General features: G+C 42.0%; 1 protein-coding gene and 1 pseudogene across 1 annotated transcript; one reads left to right on the forward strand and one right to left on the reverse strand.

Annotated features, from left to right (window-relative positions):
• Positions 1–3,118: 3,118 nt before the first annotated feature.
• Positions 3,119–6,444, reverse strand: LOC140221285 (uncharacterized; annotated as a pseudogene).
• A 15,877-nt stretch (positions 6,445–22,321) lies between these two features.
• On the forward strand, positions 22,322–26,079 carry LOC117843544 (transcription factor SPEECHLESS). The gene is made up of 3 exons (XM_034724175.2): positions 22,322–23,096; positions 23,958–24,605; positions 25,739–26,079. Exons 1-3 carry the CDS (start codon positions 22,647–22,649, stop codon positions 25,802–25,804), a joined length of 1,164 nt encoding a protein of 387 aa, XP_034580066.1. The 5' UTR covers positions 22,322–22,646; the 3' UTR covers positions 25,805–26,079.
• Positions 26,080–26,485: the final 406 nt, after the last annotated feature.

Below are 26,485 nucleotides of genomic sequence, written 5' to 3' on the forward strand. Positions count from 1 at the left end.
AGCTGCTTCTCTTAATTCTTGGCCGAACACAAATGATCTATCTTCGGGATTGAGCATGCCGCCATGGGCACAATACCAATTCTTTGCTCGCTCTGGCCATTAGAGAGTCTGCGGTACTATTCCCCTGGCAATTATGTCATCTTCCATGCTTTGCCATTTCATGATCCCCTTCTTGTAGCCTCCTAGCCTAAGTTGATGAAAGTATTTCTTATTTTAAGCATTGTTGGTGTTAGTCTGAGTTGTCTTAGTGCTCTTTTCCGTCTGCTTGAACTATACAAATGAATCCCAGTGATCTCTTAACTTCGGGTGCTTCGTGAAATCAGGTGTAAGCCCCTTCTTTATGTACTCTTTGTTCAGGTTTTTTCTTGTATGTCTGAAAAGCAATTGAACCCTTCTTGAAGCCCCATTCTTTTAATTTGTCTTCATCTACACCTTTGAACGCTGATTCTATATCGTTTCCTTCTCTCAGTTAGGTACCGTGCTTATGATGACCGTGGTTGTGGAAGCGACGTTGTCATTGATTGCAGGGCTTTTTCAATTCTGAAAGCTTATTGGGATGTTATCTCTAACAAGAAACCCAATTTGATTCATCAATTTAGTCTTAGTATTGGAAGGAGCAATTGGTTCACCATCTTCAACAATTTCCGTGATGATGATACGGCCCTCTAACTTCTTCTTCTTGCCTCGTTTCCGTTTAGGCCTGCTGCTCGATCCAGATGGCTGAAAAAGGAAAGAACTATTAATTTCCAGTAATCTTGATAAGTAGAGAATTCAAATCATGTTTACATATAATAATTGATATGCCTCACCTTGTTGCCCATCATTGGCTTCCTTGGCAATTGGTTGCTCCTCGTTGCCTTCCTCGGCAATTGGTTGCTCCTCATTGCCATCACCAGACATGTTGAGGTAGTTTTCAGTCTGGCTGTGATCGACGTCTTCGTTTGGTTGTTCGTTCATGCCACCTTCAGCAATCAACTGCATTAGGTATTCCTCGGCCATTCGGGCCTGCTCGTCTTTTGATCATACCATTGTAACTAGTATAATATAAAAGGAATTATTCCATGAAATAAAAGGATTTAATCTAAGAATGACTAGAACTTATACAATTTTGAAACATAAATGACTAAAAAGAAGGACAACACTTATACAATAATTGTCTACAGTGAATTGCTAGAAAATGACAAAAAAAAAGAATGAGACACTTATACAATAATTGTCTTCAAAAATATTTACAGTGAATTGAACATTTCTATAATTGATTGAACTATTTGATGAATTTTGTAACAGTAAATGACAACATTGCCTTGCGAAGAATATAAAAAGAATTATTCTAAGAAATAGTAGGCATCAACAATAAAAAGAATGACTAAAAAAGAATTAAACACTTAGACAATTTGTAACAATAATAAATGACTAAAAAAGAATGATACACTAATATAATTTGTTACAGTAAAAAGAATGACTATTATAATAAGAATGACTATAACTTATACATATAATTACAAAAAATACTAAAAAATGAATGACTAATATTTATACATTTTGTAACGATAATTGACTACAGAATATTGAATATTGTACATTTTGAACTATTTGATGAATTTTGTAATAGTAAATGACAACATCATAAAATTTCTTGGTAATTTATAAAAGTATCAAAGTAATTTTCACTTAGTTCTAGACATTTTTAACAATTAACAGAATTTGTAACATGGCATGTTGTACAACTTACAATTAATATGCTTTTCCAATAATTTTTCAATAATTTTTCAATAATTTTTAGCTAATTCAAGAATTTTTCTATATTCTCTAGCTAATTCAATATTTTTCCTACAATTTCTAGCTCATTCAAATGCTGCAGAAATAAAAGAAGAATTAACATGATTTCCTACAATTAACATTATTTCCTACAATTTTCTACAATTTGATGACGTAATTTCTAAATTAACATGATGTAATTTCCACTTATTTTTATACATTTCTAAGAATTAACATGATGTAATTTTCACTTAAGTGATGTCAGCACCAACCGCGGGCTTACGTCAGCAGCAAGAAGAGCCCGTGGCTGGCGCGTGCGTCGTTTCTGGATGGGGGTGCGGCGGCGATGGGGCCAGGCGTGCGGGGGTGGGGGGTGGGGGGCGGCGACGGGCCAAGGATGGCGGGGGCGGTGGCGACCGAGGCGGCGACGGGGCGGCAACCGGGGGTAGCAACGGGGATGGTGGTGGAGGGGCTGGGGGTGGTGATGGGGGTGACGAGGGGGTGTCAGTGACGAGGGCGCGACGAGGCGGGACGACGACGGGGAGTGTAACAGCGGTGGATGAGGCGAGGAGGCTGCGGCGACGGATCGGGCGAGGAGGCGACGTGCAGTCGAAATGCGCTAAGTGATGTGGGAGAAGAAGGGGCGCTGGACTTTAACACCCCCTAGTACCAGGCAAGAAGCCTACCTGGTACTGAAGGCCCTTTAGTACCGGGTGGGGGAAACAAAATGCACCCCTTTAGTACCGGGTGTTGCCCCCACCCGGTACTAAAGGGGTTGCATACCACTATTTCAGTTTCCCGCTAAACATCTTTTTATTTTTATTTATTTTACAATTGCTATTGTGTTAATTTATTGCGTAGTAAATCAAATAACATTCATAAAAATTGGAAAAACAATTTGGTAGCTTCATGTTGATTAGATATACACTATAAAAATATTAGATGCAGTCAAATATCAAACATGGTAAAGTTATTAATTTTAACTTAGTAATAGGTTATAATGGTCATAATACTTATGTTAACTTTAAAATTCGAAAAAATAGATATTTTGACCATGCAAAAATTTAGAAGAATAGTGCCTGCAGTGTTATTAACAGGTTTACCATGACTTAATCATGTACTTGTTTAATTGTACGTAACTTTATTGTTTAATATTGAATGGTGCTACAAAAAATCGAAATATTTAATATTTTAACCATGCAAAAATCAGGTCTTGTTTAATAAGGTGAGATTTTTGCAAATAATATTGTTAATAAACCCAACGGATACATGACATATCATTACAATGTTTTATTACATTAATCCTTTGTTGATAACCAAAAACACAATATAATGGTTCTAATACATTACGCAACATCATCTAATGGAACTTTAATAACCTTTTTTTGACGAACATCCCTTGGTTGTGATCGCGGCGTAAGTTTGGAGCGTCCTCTTTGGCTAACAGGATGCTTGGGTCAACCTCGACTGAAAATGGAGGAAGATCATCGAACTGATCATAATCTTCTGAAATATCAGTTTTGTCCTCAACTCCAATGATTTTTCTTTTCCCTGGAAGAACTATGTGGTGCTTTGGCTGGTCATCCGACTTATTAGCACACTTCCTTGTTGGTTTGCTTGACATGTACTTCACGTAGAAAACTTGAGTCACATCATTAGCTAGGACGAATGGTTCGTCTCTGTATCCAATCTTGTTGAGGTCCATTATTGTCATCTCATTGTTATCTGTCATTACACCTCCTCCAGTAAGTTTCACCTATTGGCACCGAAACAAAGGAATTTTTAAAGGTCCATAGTCGAGTTCCCATATCTCCTCAATGACACCATAGTATATGTCTTTTTTTTTCCATTGTTGTCTATTGCATCTATACGAACACCACTATTTTGGTTTGTGCTCTTTTGATCTTGGGCTCTGGAGTAAAATGTGTACCTATTTATCTTGTATCCTTGGAATGTCGATATTGAGATAGATGGACCCTAGCCAACCATGCTAGTTGTTCTTCAATCGTGTCATCACCCATCAGCTGTCACCGCAACCAAGAGGCGAAAGTGTCAATGTGATGACATGTAATCCAAACCTCATTCTTCCCTTGGTTTGAGGACCAGAGAATAGCCCTATGCTCCTCCATATATGGAGTGACCAGGGATAATTGTTGCAAGACCGTAAAGTGTGCTTTACGAAATGTATCCTCATCGATATCCATCTGAGCTTTCCTCCCTAGTGTGTCATTTTCCTTTAGTCTCCCCTCATGGCATGATAGAGGGACTCCAATCGAACTCAGGTTGTCAATAAAGTCAACACAAAACTCAGTGACCTCCTTTGTTCCATATCACTTTGCGATGCTTCCTTCCGGACGGGCACGATTACGAACATACTTGTTTAGAACTGTCATAAACCTCTCGAAAGGGAACATATTGTGTAGAAATACAGGACCGAGAATAAAAATCTCTTCAACAAGGTGGACTAGAAGGTGGGTCATGATATTAAAGAAGGAAGGTGGAAAGACCATATCAAAGCTGATAAGGCATTGCACCACATCATTCTGCAGTTTTAGTAGATTGTTTGGATGGATTGCCTTCTAAGAAATCATGTTGAGGAATGCACATAGCTTCACGATTGCTATTCTCACATTCCCTAGTAGAATACCCCTCACTGTAATAGGCAGCAGTTGTGTCATCAGGATGTGGCTATCAGGGGCCTTTAGATTTATGAATTTCTTCTGTTTAAAATTTATTATTGCATGTATATTCGAGGAGTAGCCCGATGGGACCTTGATACTATTCAAGCACTCAAACATGCTTTTCTTCTCTTCCTTGCTAAGAGTGCAACTGGCATGATGCAAGTAATGTCCATCATCTCTCTTTTACGGATGTAGGCCATCTCATTATTTCATACATTTAAGTTCCCGACATGCTTCAATTGTATCCTTTGCCTTTCCATATGTACCCAGGAAGCCAATAACGTTCACGCAAAGATTTTTCATCAGGTGCATCACATCAATTGCATTACGGACCTGAAGGACTTCCCAATAAGGTAGCTCTCAAAATATAGACTTCTTCTTCCACATGGATGCATGTCCATCCTCGTCGTTCGGAACAGGTTGGCTGCGAGAGCCCTTGCCAAAGAGTACCCTTACATCCTTTATCATAGAAAATACACGTTTACCGTTATGGTGAACGGGCTTAATACGTTTTTCTTCCTCACCTTCAAAATGCTTCCCTTTCTTTCTTAACGGGTGCTTAGCAGGAAGAAACCGACGATGGCCCGTATACACGACCTTCCTACAATGTTTCAAATACATGCTACAAGTATCATCTAAACAGTACGTGCAGGTTCAAAATCCCTTGTTTGACTGTCCGGACAAATTACCAAGCGCCAGCCAATTATTGATGGTTACGAACAACAATGCTCATAGATTAAAAGTCTCTTTTTTAATTATCCTCATCCCACACATGTACACCTTCTTCCTTCTATAACAGTAGAAGTTCATCAACCAACGATCTTAGGTAAACATCACTGTCATTGCCAGGTTATTTTGGGCCTTGGATAATTACCAGCATCATAATAAACTTCCGCTTCAAGCACATCTAGGGCGGAAGGTTGAACATACATAAGGTCACAGGCCAAGTGTTATGACCACAACTGAACTGACCGAATGGATCGAATCCATCTATACTTAAACCAAACCGTATGTTCCTTGCATCCTTTTCAAACTCGATAAATTCTCTATCAACTGTTCTCCATTGGGACACATCAGTGAGGTGTTAGATCATTTCATCGGGCTTACGTTCTTCTTTGTGCCAATGCATCAACTTTGCATGTGCCTTGTTTCTGAACAAACGCTTCAACCGTGGTATTACAAGGAAATACCACATTACCTTCATAAGAACTTTCTTCTTGATGGCCTGCCCCTCAACACCACCGGGGTCATCTCGCCTGATCTTATAACGCAACGTTTCAAACACAGGACAAGCCTCCAATTTCTCGTATTCCTCACCGCGATAGAGGATACAGTCAGTAGTACATGCATGTATCTTTTGTACCTCCAAACCTAGAGGGCAAACAACCTTTTTTGCTTCGTACATTGAGGACACCAATTTGTTCCCCTTGGGAAGTATGTTCATTATGATTGTCATTAACCTATCAAAATCCTTGTCAGAAACTCCATTTTTTGCATTCCATTACAACATTTCCAATGTGGTACCCAAATTTTTGTGCCCCTATTTGTAATCTGGGTACAACAATTTCTTATGATCATCTAACATACGCTCGAACTTTTTTGACTCTTTTACATTCTTGTAGTCTTCTTTTGCATCTCGCAACACCTGACCTAGATCATCGATATAACCTTCTGCCTCGCCCATCTCTTCTTTAGCCTCGCCCATTGGAACAAAGGTACCCCCTTGAATCCAATCAGGAATGTTGTCATCTTCTTCTTCTTCTTCATCATCATCCATCATAACTCCTCTTTCCCCGTGCTTGGTCCAAACAAAATAGTTAGGTATAAATCTAGAACTGTATATGTAGGCGTGAATAGTCTTTCTGGATGAGTAATCCTTCTCATTTTTGCAATTTCTGCATGGACAACAGATGAAACTAGATGGTTGTTTGTTGGATTCTGCCTGATTGAGAAAACCACACAAGCTATTAATGTACTCCATGGAACGTTTATCTGCATTGTACATCCATTGCCGATCCATCTACAAAATATTACTGAACCAAAGATATTCTGATCATCCATACAATTATAAATGAAACATAACAAACATGAAACAAATACCATTAAACTGAAATGTTGCTGAAAGTTTAAATAGAAATACAAAAATTTAAATTCAGACCCAAACAACATGATACACTATGACAAACTCAAATGTTGACGTCACATATCACAGGCTGGCTCTGGTATAACGATGGTAGTGACTTTCTACAATACGTGAAAGGAACGCGTTGTAAAAGATAGCTGGGGGATAGAGCTTTGTGGGGGAAGTGTTGGAGGGCTAAGAGCTCGGAGATGCAAAAGCTTGTGACTTGGAGCCGGTTACTCGGGTGGTGTGTATTTGTGGAATTTGCCAATGGTGTGAAAGGAATAGCCTTGAATGTAGGCCGGATCGGAGAGGAGTACTGGACTAGTAGTTGAAACATACAATACAAATGAAAAATTTGTCCATTGTAGCTTATTCTAAAAATGACTAATTACGTACCTCTATTTCGTCTTATTATCTCTATGATTTGCCATAATTTATTTAGCTCATATTTAAAAAATACTAAATTATGAAATTATTTCTCTAACCTCATATCAATATCTTTGACTAATACGAAATATAGCATCCAAAAAATTGTAGCTTATTCTAAAAATCACAAATATAAGCTCTAAATAACACATTCATATAAATGAATTTTTTTTCCATTGTACCTTATTCTAAAAATCACAAATTATTCTAGCTCTAAAGCATAAAACTTAGTATACTAACCATGGGAGGATGAAGTTTCTAACCTTTAGAATACTTGAATGAGTGAAATCCCCAAGAAATGGTCTTCAATCTGGCAGCACCTCCCCTGTGGCGCCATGGATAGGGTGAAGCTCGAGCTGTGGTGAATGGCTCAGGCAGGAGGAAGAAAGAAGTGGATATATAGGAAGAAATTTAGTACTGGTTGGGGGCACCAACCGGTACTAAAGGGTGCATGTTAGTATCGGTTGGTGTCCTTACCCGGTACTAAAGGTCCGGTGGCACATTAGTACCGGTTGGTATTCTCATCCGGTACTAAAGGCTCGGTGGCACATTAGTACCGGGTGGGAGAACCAACCGGTACTAATGTGGACCCTTTAGTACCGTTTGGTGCCTCCAACCGGTACTAAGGGGCTCACGGGACCACCGTGTGGCACTAGCCTTTAGGCTCGGTACTAATGCTCATATTAGTATCGGGCCAAAATGCAACCGGTACTAAACCTCAGGATGAATGCTCAGTTGTCCAGTAGTGAGTTTAGACAGCTGCTGTCTACGAACAATGCCATGTCACATGGAGACAGTAAAATAGACAAGTCATACAATGGTCTGTCTATTGAGCTGCTGTCGGTAAGGTATTTAATTTATCAATGGACACATAAAACCATGGTGATTAAGTATAAATTTTATCTTTGTATACTATTTTGTTGCTTGTTTGAGGAAAAATGGGGTATATCGTTGAAGAGAATAAAATCCTACCTTAAGACTATAGCATAACTTTTGATGCGCATGTCAAAAGAGTACCTCTAGTTTCTCTTGTAGTCTTGCTCCCCTCTCTCCCGAGACAAAAGGCAACCAACCAAATACTCCATCCGCCATGTCCCCTGCATAATCTGACCACATAAATTGGTTGCTGTTCACCCCCTCTACCAAATCCATTCACTCGATGGAACCCTTTTTGCTCAAATCAAGAGATCAAAGATGGGGGCAGTGAGAGGGAGGCACAACGCGGTGGCTGGCGAGCAGCAACATTGCGTAGAGGAAACGATGATGCTCTGACTGGAGGGACTGGCGGGCTGCAGAGTGCAAACTAGAGCATCAATGAGCTGCTCTGTTCGTGATTCTTTTTTATAGATCTTTTGCTTTGCATTTTTCTTTTTCTTTAATCTTTGTTGCATTGCAAGAGTGCAGCGGCGGCCGCTTCAATCGGAGGCTGATGCTCCATGAACCATGGGCGGCGGCGGAGCATACACGGGCCCGGCAAGCGTCGCGGCGCGAGCAGCTCGGCAGCCTGGCTCACGGCGCGGGCGCCCTCTCTGATTCTCCGCGTGCGGCGTAGCGGATCGACTGGCGCCGGCGTCTGGAGAAGACGATTCCTACAACGCGCGCCGATCCGTCGGTTAGTTCTGGGAGCACGGGCCACGGCCGTCTGTCTCGTGAGACGACGGCTCGTCTCTCTCTCCAATAACTATGGTACACGTCGGGTCGGATGATTTTGCTCCCGTGGCACTACAGAGACGGCATCGGCTACTGGTTGTACTGCCCTCAAGAGATCTGCCTACTTTCATGAATTAGCTCGGTAGACCCATATGTCGTACTCTGTCATTATACGATGGAATCAGGGAACGGGAGATAGAGATAATGCCCTTCGTTTATTTTTATAAGACGTACACGCATATCAAGATTCAAATTCTATTATCTTTGACCAATATTTAACCAATAATTTTTTTATTTTTATGACGTAAACTTGAATTGGTTGGATTTGTAATCAAATGTACTCTGCAATGATTATAAGTTTATAACTATAAATAATATAATATAAGATAGTTTAATGGTCAAAGTGTAATTTGGGAGACTGTGTCATGCTATATCATGCCTTATAAAAATAAGCGGAGGGAGTTTTCAGTTGGTCATCCATCTAGGAGAGTTGGGATTAACTAGCTATCATGCACGATTAACACCCAGTACCCTGAATATAGGGCCTGTTTGGATACACCCTCCTAATCTTTAGGGGTCCACTTTTAGAACACTTTTAGGACTTGTGCATCCAAACATGGGTCCTAAAAGTGCACTCCTAAACTTTAGGAGGGCCATTTTTATTAGGAGGGTCAAGGGGTACTAATGGATCCTATTTCTCCTGAAAGTGGTCCCCAAGTCCTCCTTTACCCCTATTGCCCTCGCATGCATTAATGACGTGAACAGTGCAGTGTAATTTAGAGGAGTAATTGGGAGGTAAAAATGACATTTTCCCTCTAAGGTCATAAAGATTAGTAGTCCATCCAAACAGCCCTGTACTAAACTTTAGGACTAGCAATTTGAGGATCCTAAACTTTAGTATACTACTAAACTTTAGGAGTTTGTATCCAAAAAGGGCCATAATGGTATGGAATTGAAGAAGCGTGGTAATTAATGTAGCAGAGGTAGATCATATCTATCTCGATCTGGAGCTTAACTATATCAACACCCAGTTTCAGTTTTAGCTTGGGAGTAAATCAATTCACGATCGCGACGCTGAAACGAAGAGGGATGGGTGCTCAGTGTGCTGTAATTTCGTGTCAAACAATGACAATTATTGATGCGAAAGCCCTAGCTAGTTCGTGCTCATGTTGCAACCAGTAGCAACATGCCCAACGGTTGAGCTTCGCCAGTTGGGCTTGGAGAGGAAGGTGGGTACACCTTATAGGATTTGAAAAAGTTCTTCAAACTATACTTTGAATATTAGTTTCTCTTATGATATATTATTAATTGCTATGAAACCAATATTATGTCCGATTAGAAGAGATATGTGAGAAATTAAATAAGCCTATTTGGACATCTTCGTAAAACTAAATAAATATGCCCATATTTAACTAATTATTTGCCCAAATTTTGAAATTTGACCTTTCCGATCGAATCGTAATACCTCCTCTACCTTGAAACAGAGGGAGAACCTACCTGGGTGAGAGAGGAAATATATAATGCAACACTTTTTTGAGTGTCATCCAATATAATTGACATTTATTGTACTATATTACCCCTTCCGTCCTAAATTATTTCCATTATAAATTACTGTTCGTTTTGATTTTTCAAGATACATATTTTTAATATGCACATAGATCTATACTATGTCTAGATATATAGTAAAAATTATGTATCTAGAAAATCAAAACGAATAGTAATTTGGGTTGGAGGGAGTAATAACTACTAAACATCTGTCTGGTTTTTGGGTGGCTTTTCCAATTGCTATTTTTATTTAGCTTTGAGAAGCTAATTTTCTGTAGCTTTGGCTGTTTACATGCTAGTTTTTTAATTGATTTTGATGTGGACCAAATAACTCTGTAATCCGCTTAATGGCAACCTCAAGAATTAAGAAGATGCATTTGGATCATGGGAATTGATTCCTAGAATCAGGCTGTTAGTTTTAGCTTGCTTTTGGAGATAAACTCTGGAATCAAAAGCTGGAGTGCATTAGTTTGAGCTGCTAGCTAGTCAGCCACCAAAGCAGTGACCATCGAGTGTGTAAACCCCGTGAACTGAAGATAACGGTGAATTCTGGCTGTAGCATGCACCCGCTCCGCGCTCACTTAAGCTTGCCCCCCACCTCACTGACATGTAGCTCCATATGCTCACCGGGCCCGTCCTGTCTTAAAACTGCTCTTAAAAAGACATGGCGCGAGGGACAGGCACATTAATGTTACAAGGGTTGTCTTGCGTGTGCATGAAAGTTGCTGGATGTAGAAGTATGCTGTGTAGTTTAGGGAATCTGTACGCATACACTGCCATACCGGTAGTATCCAGGAACCCGTGTGTATGTATATATACACTGTCTTTATTAGAATTGAATGGATGTGTGGAATGTTCTACAAGGGCATTTACTTGTGAAGTTTTGCACCACCAGCATACACACACGCATCTTCTTTAACTGCATATATATACTAGCTTGAATTGATGAATCTAGTAGTTGTTTTGGATCCTCTATTTAACCGCACGCAGGCACCTAGAAACAAACAGCACCAGCATTGATGTTTACACCTGCATGTATGTTCAATTTAAAACTGGCCGTGATTGATGTGACATCCTTGGAACACTCCGAATATATAATTAGGCACCATTACCATGGGAGGGATAAACATCTCTTCACGAGTTTAAGAATTATTTTAAATTGTAAACAGGTGTACTGCAAGAAATGCATGCATGCATGGTATCATCTTATATGACATGTTAAGTTATATTTGCGCTAGCTTGATCATGTTTAGCATTGCGGTGCATGTCACACTCTACCACTACACAGTTGCCATGTTACATTAAACATGCATGCATGCGCCTGCTTACCACGCACATATGTGACATTTAATTTACTGTATTTGATAACACTTGTGCAAACTAGGGTTCTAAATACAATACTTCTCTTAGGACTCCTATGTGCCACAAGCTATTGGAATTGATGAGTGTCATGTGCATTGAGTTTCTACATAAATTGAAATGCGAAAAATCTAAAAGGGAGGTGATTAAATGCACTATACAGAATGGCAGAAATCCTCATACATGCCAGCTCCTAACTCTCATCCGTGCTTGTTATCCAACCATACGGCAGAACACTGCTTAAAAAAAGGATTTTTAAGCGCCCCCATTTTTTTAGGACCGGAATGCACCTAAACGGTTTCCGCACTACTGGAGCAAATCGTCCATCCCTCGAAATCCATTTCCAGGGGGCGGCCCATGAGCTCAGCTGCCTCTACAAATCCTGTACAAAACCCCCCTTCTTCCTTCCTCGTCCTCCAGACAGCACAGTTCAAAACGCCTAATAATGTTGGAAGGCACTCTACTTTTATACCAATTTGCTGAAAGACATTTCCTCAATTAAAATAGTATTATTAGGCTGAAGAGGAGAGAGAAAGACATTGTATGGACCCACTTGTCAGATTAATCTTCCTCCCTCTACCTCTCTTGTTTCTTCATCCTCCTCCCCTTTCTCCGCCTGAGCATGGCGAATGTCTTTCTCCCTGTTCTTGCGGCGAAGCACAAGCCGTGCAAGCTCATGTGTGGCAGCGGTGCGGAGAAGGATTAGCTTGGGAGAGGAGCATCACCATGTAGAGGGTGCACGCACGCGTTGAGGTATAACTATGAAAAGTAGGGAGTAGCTGAGCTCCAAGCCACAAGATTGTTGTGGCACACGAAGAACAAGGACAAGACCTTCTCCATGATTAATCCCTTCTGCTCATGCACTCGTGTTGGTGCATAAAGCACGACTGACTGTGTCGAACGCACTTGTGGTGGTGGTGGTGGGAACGGCACACGCAAGGTGCTTGACATTATGATTAGGACAGCGCTTCGACTTTCAGCATGTTCAGGTGACCTTTCCTTGGCGTATCTCCATATTCGCTTCCATTGTTTCACCGCCCTTGGCACCACCTTAAGGATTTTTGCAAGGAGAGGGAAAAGGACGATTAAGAGTGGGAGAGGAACATTTGGATAGAAGCGGATAGACTCCATGCAGGTTGAACTCAGGACCTCAGACAATATCAGACTCAGTCTTTTATCTTATGGATTAGAGATTGGACCATTCTTGTATTCAGTAATGTCATGCACTCTCCATTTTTTTATAAAACTTGAGCTGGCAAATTATAAGTCTAGTGCGATAGAAGACAAAGATTAGGATTATCTAGCAAGGTATGTCCATGTGATACTAACTTCGCTTTGGTGCTGGATTTTGTTGTACATGGTAAGGAGCGAGGTTGTTGCTACCTAGGGGGCATAGGACCTATGTAGCATGCAACATTATTCATTGTTACTAATAACTTCATATGTAACTAAAGGAGATCAAGCACATGACTTTGTTTTGCTATATAGGTAACGAGCAACATTCAACGCCCATTACTAGTAACATCATAGATCATAGGTAACAAACTTCATTCTATGTTTGTTATCGATAACATCGCTTAGGGTACTAGTACCTGTGAGCTGGTTAGTTATGATGATCAAATGTAACTATAAATCTGTATGCTACCTTGGACAAGCCATTAGTAACCCATCTATGATAACAGACATGATGCCCGTTACCAAAGGGGATCTATGTCTATTACCAAATACTATATTTTCACATCGTGCATAGCATCTTCTGCTTAACCCTTTTAAACGATGTGAGGATGAAATCATAAGAGTGGTGCTATATGTATGCGGGCTTGCTACTCAAAAGGTTGGGCATGCGCAATGCGTCTTTTGAAGGAAGGATGTGGTATTAGAGAGCAAACCCTCAAGATTGTACATACAAGTCAATGTGTGGCCATATGGTGCATGGCACGTGTGGGCTTATATGGAGTTTACGGTATGGCATATGGCGCTGGCATTGGACGCGCCAAGTGGGGAAGTCACTGAACATTTTCCCAAATGTGGGTTAGTTGGTCCGACAAGGACATCAGATCCTTTAAGGTGGAGGGTGGGGGTGTTTGTATATGACATCTAGTCTAATTTGGATATGGTCCAGTAGTGGTTCATGAGTGTTGCGTGCGCATTTTTAGTCCCACCTTGCTAGTTGAGCAAGAGTGGAACCAACTTATAAGGTTCTGTCCTCCAACCATAGCATTTCTGGGTTTACCATTGTACACAGTGAGGATGAAAGTATAAGTGAGGTGCCATGCTAAAAAAAGGTATAAGTGGGGGTGTGATGTCTATGCGGGCTCGCCCCTCGGAGGAGCTGGCTGTGTGGCTTTGGAGGGTTTAATATATATAAATGAGCCCTTTAGGAAGAAAACCCTTTGTTGTTCTTGTGAGATATTTTGCGCTCGCCTTTTATGGTGGTGTTCTTTCCCTGAGGTGCTGGAAAGCTATTTTCAAGGAGGGCTGCAAAGCCCTTCCTTAGTAAATTTCCATTAATAGTATCACCACCCCCTTTTTTCTTTGGGGTTAGGGCCATGTAAATTTTATCCTTAAAATTTATAAAACTTCAGTAAGGGCCTCCCTATTGTTACACTTGAAAAGTGGAATTGTGGTGTGGAGTGTTTTTTTTATATGAACCAGCTAAAGATCAAGCAGAGTCTTAATAGAGGAGCAATTTGAGCATCAAATCCATCCGGGGCCTGTTTGGTAGAGCTCCTATAGCAGCTTCTTTGCTGAATCCAAGAAGAGCTCTTCCAAACAGTTTTCTAAAAAGAAGTGCTTCTTTGCTGATTCTGTGAAGTGATTATGTTAAATGAACTAAGGGGCTGGGAGCTGGAAAAAACTAGCTTCTCCTGATTCACTTCTCGCACATAAATCCTTTGTCCATAAAGTTAATCATAGAGAATGATAGAGAATCACTTTCAGCTACAAGAATCACTTCTCTCTAAGAATTAGCTCTCACTGTCAGGTGAGGCTCTACCAAACAGGTCCCTAATATAGTTGTAGGATTTTACATTTGTTACTAACTAGAATTATTTAGTGTTATGATTTCAGTTGAAACCGCTTACCCCTCTCCTCTAGTTTGATCGAACAGTGACCCATGTATCTAAATATCCGATGTGATCCGAACTAAAAATTAGTTCATGGATCCAAACATCTCATAGATGCTTCTTAAATGCTAGGCTAGCTTGAGTAACGACGCTATGTATGTTTTTTAAAAAAGACGAGTAACAACACTAAGTAGATTAGAATGAGCCCTTAGGGAGCTAGCAACTATAGATACTATACGTCGAACATTGACCCACGTAGGGAAAACGTCTCTTTTATGCCAGTCCTACCTATCCGCTTGATCATCACTAAACCAGAGAGAGAGAGAGAGAGACTGCCTGACAGGCTTGTGCAGTAACGTATATGGCCCGGTCATGCAGCAGTGATACCTGCATGTAGGTACCCACAAACACTGAGAGAAAGAGAGAGACAGGTACATGCATATGCATAATTGTTGGTCAGCAAGGCATGGCAAGCGCTGCAGCCAGCCCCCAGCAGGAACTGCAATTCTGTTTCGTGGCCACCGGCGGAAATACAGGAGGCTTCTTGTCGTCTAACTGTTGTTCGCTTCTTCCCCTGACGGATCTTTCTTCTTTCCCTCCGATCCGGCCCTGCACCAGGCCAGTCTGCCGCCACTGCTGCGACGTCCTAGCTCGCGTACTACGCCACATTGACGGCGACGCATCCAACGGACCCTGCCGCGGCCTAGCTTGATCTCTTCATGCCAGGACCAGCAGGGAGCTTCCCATGGGCTACAGCCTCTAGGGCTACACAGCTATTAGCTGCAGGGAGAGTGGAAGGGGTAGTAGGTGCCAGTTGAATGTGCTTGAATGCGTGCATGGCCGATCGAGTAAATGCATGTGAATGCCGCCGTCGCCGAGCTGCAGGAAGAGGGGGGGAGATATAAAAGTAGATGAATGAGGGCCTGTTGATTCAGTGGCATTTGCATTTGCATACAGAGACAGGAGTACAGGGTCATCTCGATCACCACTTAATAGGGGCCTGCCTGCACCTAGATAGCCTCCTCTTGTATTTATTATGTGTTACTTAACTGTGCCATGACTTCTCCGTGTCTTGCATCATTCAATTCAATATAAAGAAGAGAAAGAGAAAGAGGGATAGGTGGATGTTATAGTTCTGCAGGCTGCTCCTGGTGGCTACTAAAGGATGGACACAAAGGAGTTGCCGCAGTAGCAACAATAATACCTGACTTTACTGATAAGAGATTACTTGATTTAAAGATAAAAAATCAGTAGTGTTGATGTAATCTATGCTTAAGTCCATCAAATAAAAAATACGCTTTAGAGAAATAAACGTATATGTAGGAAAAACTTTTTGAACAAATAAACACTATTGCATCACTTTGTTAATTATGCATTCAAGATCATACTACATATATCTTGAAATTTAATAAAATTGTGTTGTTGTATTCTCTTCTCTCTGTTTTTTTCTGCGAAATTTTGTACTGTGAGTTAAATTATGCACTATCGCGGTAATATAAAAAATTGACAAAAATCAATGATGTGTCTCAAATAAAAGACTTTGAGAATGATTTCAGACGGGTTAATGAAGCATAACAGAATATAGATAAACCTTAAAATTCACATCTATGCGCACGCACTTCTATGCGTCGGGCTAGCAGCTATATATGGATCCGACACCCAGCTGGTTAATTATTGATTACTATTATTATCATGTGCTCCCTCCGTTCTAAAATGTAGGTCGTTTTGACTTTTATAGATACATAGACTTTATTATGTATATAGACATAATCATATACTTATCTTAAAAAACTAAAAAACGACCTACATTCTAGAACGGGAGTACCGTGCTGCGTCTGAATGAACAGCATACATATAAACTAGCCATGGTACGAATGTGCTACAGTGTTGCAATGGTAGATAAAGCGTGTTTAATCATGTGCGCAGATGTTTGCAACTAGCTAGGGCACAGGCGCGATCGTCTTTGTGTCCGATCCGGCCCCAACGCCCTCCTGCGCTGCGCTGCCTGCTGTGTGCATCGTCTGCACATGCATTTGCATGCATCTAATCGAGCTTCCTTGTCCGCTTGCATATGTTTGTTTCTGCACTGACACATATACTCCATACCCATGCACCTGCACCCTTCTACCTTCTACGTTCTAACTCACACTTCTCCTATTGGGATTGGCAGTCTCATATTATACATCTTTTATGCAGATATAGCTTGCTTAATACTCTCCTTTCGTTTTCTGATCATATACTTTGACCACTAAAATACATGAACGTGTTACTATTTATCGCAAGAAATAATCATGGAAAATACTTACAACCCTAATTTCAATGACTTCAAATAAAAAATGCTTAGAAAAAAAATTAATTCTCAAATATGTTTATTGACCACTAAAATATGCTTAGAAAAAAATGCTTACAACCCTAAAAAATGCTTAAAAAATGCATGTAATTTCTTGTTATAGAAATAGTCCTAAATGTATTGCATTAATTGGAATCTAATTGAGAATAATGCACCCTAAGAGGGATTCGGCACCTCCTTTAGCAATTAAAATGAGGCTTTTGTCTCTTCCTTTTGTCAAGTATATGCAGTTTGTTATTGCGTTGGCTACAATGTGGCAACGTCCAGGAGAAAATCCAAGGCAAACTTTAGCTATTTAGTGTACTCATCACGTAAAGGTCACTTCCTAAACACATCACTGCTTATTTTTGCATTGATTAGCAACTTCTAGCAGGCACGTACAGGTACGTGGACCAAATAAATAGAACTTATTTCGTACAAGACATACACAAGGAGACATACAAGAACCTGGAGCTATGTGCATTTTATTAGTTATTATGTGGAAAAGACATACACAAACGGACATGTCCCATGGAGCTGGATAACCACTTTATGGCCTCTGAATTACATGAGACACACACAAGGAGACATGGAAGAGCAACCCAGATTGGTACTTTCAAGCATGCATATTTCTTGGCGCTATGTTGTTAGCCAATTGCGGTTTATTGTATTAGCAGCTTTACCTGTAGGCAAATCGAATAGTACCAAATTAATATGCAAATATGAATGACATCAATGAAGGATCTTACTCTTACCAGCCTCTTTTATGGGTGGGCAAAAGGAATGTTCATCACAGGAGAGGCGCACTTGTAGAGTACTAAGTATCTTTTGAATCAAATCAAAAGGAAAACTCTCACATCATCCTATTTTGTTTTGTTTTTTAAAAATTGTTAAGATATGCCAATTTAGAAATAAACACACTGATTCAGATACTTGAATGCAGTGGACACGGGACCTCAGCCGCTGCTATAGCCTTGCTATTGCGATGAGTGGATGTCTGGGGTGACATGTTAATATACACAGTACTACCACTTGCTGCAGTGATGAACTAAGTTTTATGCCCATTTATTATGTCCCAGCTATTTAAGGTGCCTACCGGATCGATTGTTTCCACTAACATCTTTATGTGTAAGCACGCTCCCTTGCCTGGCCCATTCATCTTCATTTCATGTATGCGGTCCTGTATTAAGACTTGTTGCATTCTGGATCATATGGAAAATTAAAAATTCTTGTTGGTGCTGGTGCCACAAAGTAGCAGTCAAGATGCAAATGAAATCTGAACCAAGATGCCCGCCAAACAAATTTCACTTATATGCATGGTGCTTTAAGGAATCCTTGGAGATTGAAATAGCATATATGCTAGTGCTCCACATGATTAACAATCTCAAATATATCATTTTCAAATTTCGACGTGGGTTCGAGATTGCTTGATCCTGATTGAAAGCCTATACGTGATATATACAAGTACTCAGTATAATTTGAGGAATCATGCAAACGTACCACATGAGCTAGTAATACGCGCGAGCTGTCGTCCTTGGCATGCATTGATTCCATTAAACTCTCTGTTATCGACGTACATACTCATATCAGGAGGCAGTCCTTGCTGCAAGAATACTCGTGGAGCGTCATTTGGCCATTTAAGTTGATAGGTAAGTAAAATGCAAGTTACTGTTGAGTGCATATAGGAGTGTCTGTTTATGTGTGCAGGGTAAAAGACACTCTCTGTCTGGGGAGTTAATTTTCATGCAGGTTTTCATGAGCCGTTGAGCAAAAGTTGTACATTTTAGAATTTAGAGTAGTGTACAATACTTGGGTTACTACATTTTAATTGGGAGTACAGCTATGGAGCATGCATGTACGGTTTGCTAAAAATAACTTTTCAGTATCAAAATTATATATTTCTTGCTGGAATATAGACTTAGGCCATGTTTGGATAAAGGGCTAAAGTTTAGCACTAGCCCATCCAAACAGGATGGCTAGTGGGTGGGCTAAACTTTAGCCAAGCCCCAAAATGGTGAAAAAGCATTAGCTAGGAAAGAGGAGCTAATGCTCGGTGCTAATGGGAACTAGTACATTGAAAAGTGCCAAAATACCTCTAACTTTATGGTAGGAAAGAGAAAAGTAAGGGCAAAAGTGACACTTTATAGTCTTTAGCTCTATCCATTAGACATGCCTCCAAACATGTGTGAGCTAAAGTTTAGCTAGCTAAAGTTTAATTAGACTAGCTAAAGTTTAGCTCTAACCCATTCAAACATAGCCTTATTCCCCCAGCCATATATAGAATTAGATATAACATGGTTTAATTTTCGAACCAGTTTTTAAGCACTGATTTCTCCTTTTTTTTTACCAAAAACATAAGATCAAGACCCTATGACTATGAGTATAAGAAGAATATATGGGTAATTTACAAACCCCTAAAAATGGAGGAATTAGAATATATATTAAGAAAGATTACTCCGTGGGGAGATAATTTTTTTTGTGATTGTGCATGAGTAATTAAGTGGAAGAAATTTATAAAAATGCAGTTTCGAGAGAACCACCGAGGCGCAGAGTTACAAGACCAAGAGTACAAAAAATAAGAAAGAAACCCACCCCACCACACCACGGCTACAAAAAACAAATAGGACCCTGGCAAGCGAACTGTAGTGCATCATGACGAGCCGCTAAGATAGAAGCAGGCCAATGAAGTTAGGGTATGGAGGCATGAGATGTCATGTAGGCAAATATGGTGACATAGCATAGGAATTATGAAGAGAGAAAAAGAGAAAAAGGGGAAATGAGTTTCATCATGATGAAATTTGGTTTACACGGTTTCCAACAATGAAACTCTTCCACACCTTCCATCGAGAATTAAAGTTTCATTTCATTTGATCATGTGTCCAATTAAAAGCTTCCACGTCATGCATGAATTAAATATAGTGGCTGCCTACAAATTAAAATGAAACTTGCAGTGAGGGGCTGTTTCATCTGAGTTTTCATTTCACTTTGGATGATGTGTCAGTTTTGGAAACAAAACAGTGAAATAAAACTTGCCATCGAAGAATTACCTACCAGTGCTGGGCATTAATGTTAGGTGGCCGACGGGGAGTGCAAGGTGTATTATTTCTATTTCCATCCTTATTATTTTCTCTCTACCTCTCCGCATCAGTTGTACTAATCTGCTTTAAGTAGTTAGGATATGAAGTGAGATGGAGAACTTTGTCTATGGACTATGATAAGAGTTGTTCCCCCTCTCTATGGAAGCTTTTGGTACTGGGTGATTGCATGATTGAATCTACTACTTCACACTACAGAAGCGACACACTTCCGTACGGATTTGCTTAGAGTCAGCTATAGGCCTACAGCCTACAAGCCCGGCCGGCCAGCGGCGGTCTCCATGCGAGTAGCCTCTTTTTGCGTGAAGCTGGTCTACCTTCTAGGAGTATCCCCCATGAACCATGGGAGCTAGTCAGCTACAGATGGAAGCCTTTCCCTCCGACATGAGAGAGATTCTTCACGGGCAACGGGAGAGATCCAGAGTCTAAAGAATCTTCACAGGCAACGAGATACTGTACACAATGTTCAGTACACACAAAGGCAGAGATCGACGTACGCCGGCCGCGCGCATTCACAAGGTTGATCCTCGCCGAGACCGATGCATCCTGGGTATCGATGCAGGCCCTGCTCCCATGGGTACAGCCCGCTCGATAATTACGCTGGCTAGCTAGCTGGCTGCTGGCACTTCGGGATCGACATCGCCGGCCGGTGGCGCGCATTGAATGCCGCGTTGCTCCGGCTGGCCGGCAGCCGCGCCGCCGGCCGGCCGTGTGATGTGTCCCATTCATACGGCCGGGGCCCACCGCCACAATCAATCTACAGGTACTACGCTCAGAGCCTGTCTTTGTATGCTACGCATGCATGGCGGCCGACGACGTGATGGCAATGAAAAGAGAGCTCGGTGGATTTAATTGGGAGCCAGTACTGGATTGATTTGATGTGTTGCTAGTGCCGCATGGTCGGATGTAGGATCTGCTAGGCACCAAGGTGCTGCACATACTCATATGTATACACATATACATACGTATACGTATGTAGATACCGGCTGCAGGTAACCTAGCTAAAAAAACAAATACAGATACATACTGCAATGTCGTCCTGTACACGATAGCGGACGACCTCCAACCGATTGTCATGGAAGCACACAAGATCACAAAAGCCATAGCTCTAAGACCCGATAATTTTTTAACGTGTGCCTCGTCGGTTTGTTAGTTTTTTCTGCAATTTTTGTCTTTCTTCTTTTCTCCTAATAAAAATTCTGCCGTCCGTTCAAATTTTTTTTAACAAGCTTTGGCCTTGCAAAATATATTTATGAGATAGTGACTAACGAAGCTCCTCCTAGTAAACAATAGCTACGTGGCATCAAAGCACCATGACTGTCTTCCGCGATCAAACCACCATAGCGCAGTCAGGCTTCGTTCTGCCGTGTACTCGTGTTATAACGGTACGGTGGTGCACTCGTGTTTAGAAGCTGCAGGGGATACAAAGTACAACGCAAATTTTATCTGTATAACCACCAATTATAACATAACTCTAGCAGTAACCTAATTGTACACATGTTCAGACACGAGACTGACAACGCAATATCTTTTCTGTTTGCTTTTGCTATGAGATTCATGCATTATGAGGAAAGTAAACACCTAACAACTGCTTTTCAACCGCGCACATCTAAAAGTAGACGTGACTGGAGGAGATAACACACGCAATGTGTAGCATATGTGGGGAAAACCACCCTCAGCATTGCTCTAGTGTACCCTTAGGAGCCCTTACTCAAAAAGGGGAAAAAATTACTTTTGGCAAGGCCCTCCAACATATACTTTGCCATAGAAGTTAGATATCCAATGATTTTGGTGTCCTTTTGGTCTTTATGCATGATGGAACTGGATTTATATTGCTACGCGGGAGGGAGCAACGATTTTCATGGGAATTATTAGTTTCACAAACCTTTGAATTACTTGGTAGTTCCATTTTCACTAGTTTGTTTACCTAACATACGCGCACTGGTTAGTTGTTGTGTTGGCGTTCTTCAGACGGCTTTTTGTGTCATCGACTTAGTGAAGCTACTTTATTACTAGTTCTAGTTCTAGCAGGAAGACTTTGTTGTTGTAGCTTGAGAAATGATGTTTTTGAACTAACATAAAAACTTCATAGAAATGAAATGTCATCCCGAACAATGGACAGTTGTAACTAAACTGGATTTACCTCTAACAAATTTAACTAAGACAGCGATCACAGTTGTAAGTTGTTGAATTTTCACACACTGATCCAACATGCCTCCATGTCCATCACCACATTAAACCCTTCAGACATCTCTAGGCCCTAGCTAGGGTTGTGGCCGCCATATCTCTGAAACAGACTCCCCATCTAGAGCCCTCTCTCCCCCTACATTTATGGCTCTTCGTCCCCTCACATGACTATACAAAGATCCCCAACAACGGTCTACTCTTGTCTCTCTCTCTCTCCTCTCACTTTTCCGAGCCACACTGCTTAAAAGGAGCAAAAGATTCCTCTCACTTTTCCCACACATTCTCTCCGATACCATTCCCCTCTCTATGATCAGATTCAGAGGCTATATCTAGGCACGCGATCGAGGCAAGTACGTGCAGAGGCAGCTTTCGCGCCGGCTTACTTTTGCCGTGCAACTGCACTTTGCTTGCCGAGAGGTGTCATCAATGGCGGACGGCCTGTGCGAGCTCATGGTCGACGGCCACCGCGACCTCCGGCACCTGTCGGGCGCCGAAGACCTCTTCAGCATCCTCGAGACGTGGGAGGAGTGCATGAACGGCGGCGGCGGTGGAGGTGGCGGCGGTTCTTCTGAGGCGATGCCAGCATATAGCCAGAGCTCCACCGGCGGTTCTGATTCCGGGGCCGTGGCGGGGGCTAGGCCGGCGGCGAACAGCCGGCGGCGCTCGCGCGATGAGGAGAGAGGCGTTGGCCGTGGCGCTCCGGTGCCGAAGAAGCAGAAGGTTTCGGCGGCGGCGGCCATAACGGCGCAGGATGCGGCCGCCGATGAGGGGGCGGCGAAGATGTCGCACATCGCGGTGGAGCGCAACCGGAGGAAGCAGATGAACGAGCACCTCGCTGTGCTTCGTTCGCTGATGCCATGCTTCTACGTCAAGAGGGTAAGACTTTTAGGTTTTCCACTCTTGATGATATGCTAAGTACACCAGAAAATTTCCACACATTCATGATCATGATTATTTGTCTTAGGTTTTTCACTCTTCTGAACAAGCATGGACAATGATCCAAAAATAATACACCATCATCTTTCATTTCAAAATGAGAAGCTGGCTTGGGTACGGTATTAGCTATGGAGTTTCGTTGCTTTGGGCCTATCATTCTGGGCCAGAGCTTGCTTTACGAGCATGTACCCTACCTAGAAAGCTTTCAGTGCTCCATTTTGGATTTGTGGGGATAGCAGCCACAATAATTAAGTACTGCACCTGCACATGTTTGCATTGAGCCGTCTTGTAGAATCTGCCTACAAGCACACACTCAAGTAAGTGGCTAGCAATGATTGTGTACACTATAGTAAGTGTCCATGCACACTGGAAGTGTGTCTCCATGCAAGGACGACGATGGTCGATGGCCAGCTCTTGACTTATTACCTGTAGTGTCTCCCTCCTTTTGTTCTCGTGTGTGATACGATGACGATGAAACAGTTCCAAGTTTGCTGCATCCTTGTACAAGTTTGGTGTGGCATGCATGTACTAGGGCATAGGACTACTAACATTTATTGCACCACATTGTGAAACGACGGTGTTGATGCATGATGCTGCGTTCAGCAAGCTAGCAACTAGGTTAATAAGCTATAATACATTTATGTACTCTTGTAAACACATTGATAAGAATATAGGAAGGATCCATATGGTGTGTGCAACAAAAGAGAGATCAAAATGAAGAGATGAGAGAGACAAAACTTAGAGAGATCAAGCATTGTTATTAACTTGCATTAGCACACATTACTAATTGATGAACTGCAGGGAGACCAAGCGTCCATCATAGGAGGCGTGGTTGACTACATCAAGGAGCTTCAGCAGGTGCTGCGTTCGCTGGAGGCCAAGAAGCACCGCAAGGCCTACGCGGAGCAGGTGCTCAGCCCGCGGACCACCGTGTCGGCGGCCAGCCCGCGGCCGCTCGTCAAGCCCACGCCGCCGCTGAGCCCGCGTGTGGCGGTGCCGATAAGCCCACGGACGCCGACGCCCGGCAGCCCGTACAAGCCACCGCCCGCAGGCGGGGCTGCCGCCGGAAGCAGGGTCCCGCACCCGGCGGCCTACAAGATGCCGTCGCCGGCGATGACGCCCGCGACGTCGTCGTCGTCGTCGTCCTACTCGCACGACCAGCAGCACTACCCGGCGACGTCGCAGCCGTACCTGCCGACCCTGGACAGCCTCGTGACCGAGCTCGCCGCGCAGGCCGCCGGCGCCGGCAGGCCCGCGGCGGCCGGGCTCGCCCTCCCCGACGTGAGGGTGGAGTTTGCGGGCCCCAACCTGGTGCTGAAGACGGTGTCGCACCGCGCGCCGGGGCAGGCGCTCAAGATCATCGCCGCTCTCGAGAGCCTCTCGCTCGAGATCCTCCACGTTAGCGTCAGCACCGTCGACGACACCATGGTGCACTCCTTCACCATCAAGGTGATCTACAAACCTTCTTGTGTTTTTCCACACAACTTTCTTTCTTATACATGGCTAATCCGAACTAACAATAATACATTATTAATGCTAAATTCAAACTATAAGATCACTTGAATATACAGAAAGTAACATATATATATAGCGTAAAAAGATGGACATAATGATAGTGCAGCAATATATTCTCGAGGCACACTGAATTGAGGATGGACCAGGCATTCAATAGGGTGTGCTCATTTCATGTGAGACCTATTTTTGTAGCGTACCATTCGAACTGATCCCCTGGAGGTAATCATGCAAAAAGCATCTCATCATTTCGTCGAGACAGCCATTGTTCAAGCCCTGGCCTGGATGGCATGCCATCTTTGGCTCAAAACTCTTCCCAAACAATTTGAAAAATACAGGATCCAGCCCATCGGTTTCATAAATGCCCTAGTGTATAGGCTAGGCTATACCTGGACATGTCTACTGTAGAGTTGGAATACACACAGTTCTGTGAGTGGTGTGCAGTGCATGCAGACATAGTGAACAGGATTTTTGGAGTATTGATTAGGTTCAGGAAATGTGCTGTGTCCCTGATCGAGAGGAGTGTGCGTTACATGATAAACTAGCACAGCATGACTTTTATCCTGAAACGGTGAACAGTATCTAGGTCAGATCCCTGGTGCATACTATGCATAATGACAACGTGATGGGCAGTTTGCAGCGAAGCAGAAAGGCGCAGTTAGTCTTACATACTTTGCCGAGTTTCAGGAAATTGAATACAAGTTGTATTCTCACAAATACCACGTATATAACCTTGCAATACATCTACGTATTATTTAGGAGAAATTTTTGAGTGCTTGAAAAAAAAATGAGAACCGTCCATCTGGCGAAATCGAACGATGGAAACAAAGGAAGTACCGTGAAGTACCTACGTAGAAGTACCAATTTGGTGGGACCACTTATCAAAAAATAGTAAGAAATTACTATGATGTCCTTTTAATTATGTGTAAATATACTTTAAGAGAAATTCCTTATAAGTGTTATCTACACGTTGTTAATACATTGCGGTTATATTGAATTGTGCGTCCATGGATTTTTTTTTTTTGAAAAAAAAGGATCTGACCAAGCATTCTTTCTTATTGTGTGTACAGATTGGGATCGAGTGTGAGCTTAGCGCGGAGGAGCTTGTGCACGAAATTCAGCAGACGCTCTTGTGATGTGTGATTGGCTACAGAGAGTGATCGATCGAGCAACTTGGATAATGCGTGGCTGTCCATGCAGGCAGCTCAACAGTTAACACAGGAGCACAGCTATCTCCGTGCTACTGTGGTGTGGCTGAGCAAGCTGTAGGCTCTAGTCAGTAGTTATAGATCAGGGCTTATTTCGATCTGTAGCTGTGTGTAGCGCGTACCTTAGAGATGGTTATTGTCTTGATTTCTACCGCTGAATAACGGATCCCTTTAATTTTGATCTTGATCGACCGGTGTATGTACATCGTTCTCTCCTAGTTTATTTGGTTCTTGTGTTTTTGTATTTGCATGATGTCTATTTTAGTTCATGCATGCACGACACGAGCCTAAAGTAGTGCTACGTGTGACTTTGTAGTTCCAAACAAGTTGCTACATCTCTTCACAGCAGGTGTAGGGTTTTTGAGAAATATTTATGATATGAGCTAGTAGTAGATCGACTAGTAGAGAGATGAAACCTCCTATATATGGCAACCCGTCATTTCCTCCTAATATCGTTCTAGTTGAACAACAACTTCTTTTCCAAATCTCTTATCCATGTAGCGAATATTGTGATTTTGATGATAGAGTGATAATATATAATAAACAAGACTAACATGTTTATCAAGTATATATGTTAGTAGGTCTTATGGATGCACGAAGAGCTATTGA

The sequence above is a fragment of the Setaria viridis genome, chromosome 1 (assembly GCF_005286985.2).
Source record: "Setaria viridis chromosome 1, Setaria_viridis_v4.0, whole genome shotgun sequence".
NCBI lineage: Eukaryota > Viridiplantae > Streptophyta > Magnoliopsida > Poales > Poaceae > Setaria > Setaria viridis.

Coding starts and splice junctions, on each gene's coding strand:
- LOC117843544 (XM_034724175.2), top strand. CDS start 22,647: ATGGCGGACGGCCTGTGCGAGCTCATGGTCGACGGCCACCGCGACCTC. Junction 23,097..23,957: donor CATGCTTCTACGTCAAGAGG/GTAAGACTTTTA, acceptor GATGAACTGCAG/GGAGACCAAGCGTCCATCAT. Junction 24,606..25,738: donor TGCACTCCTTCACCATCAAG/GTGATCTACAAA, acceptor TTGTGTGTACAG/ATTGGGATCGAGTGTGAGCT.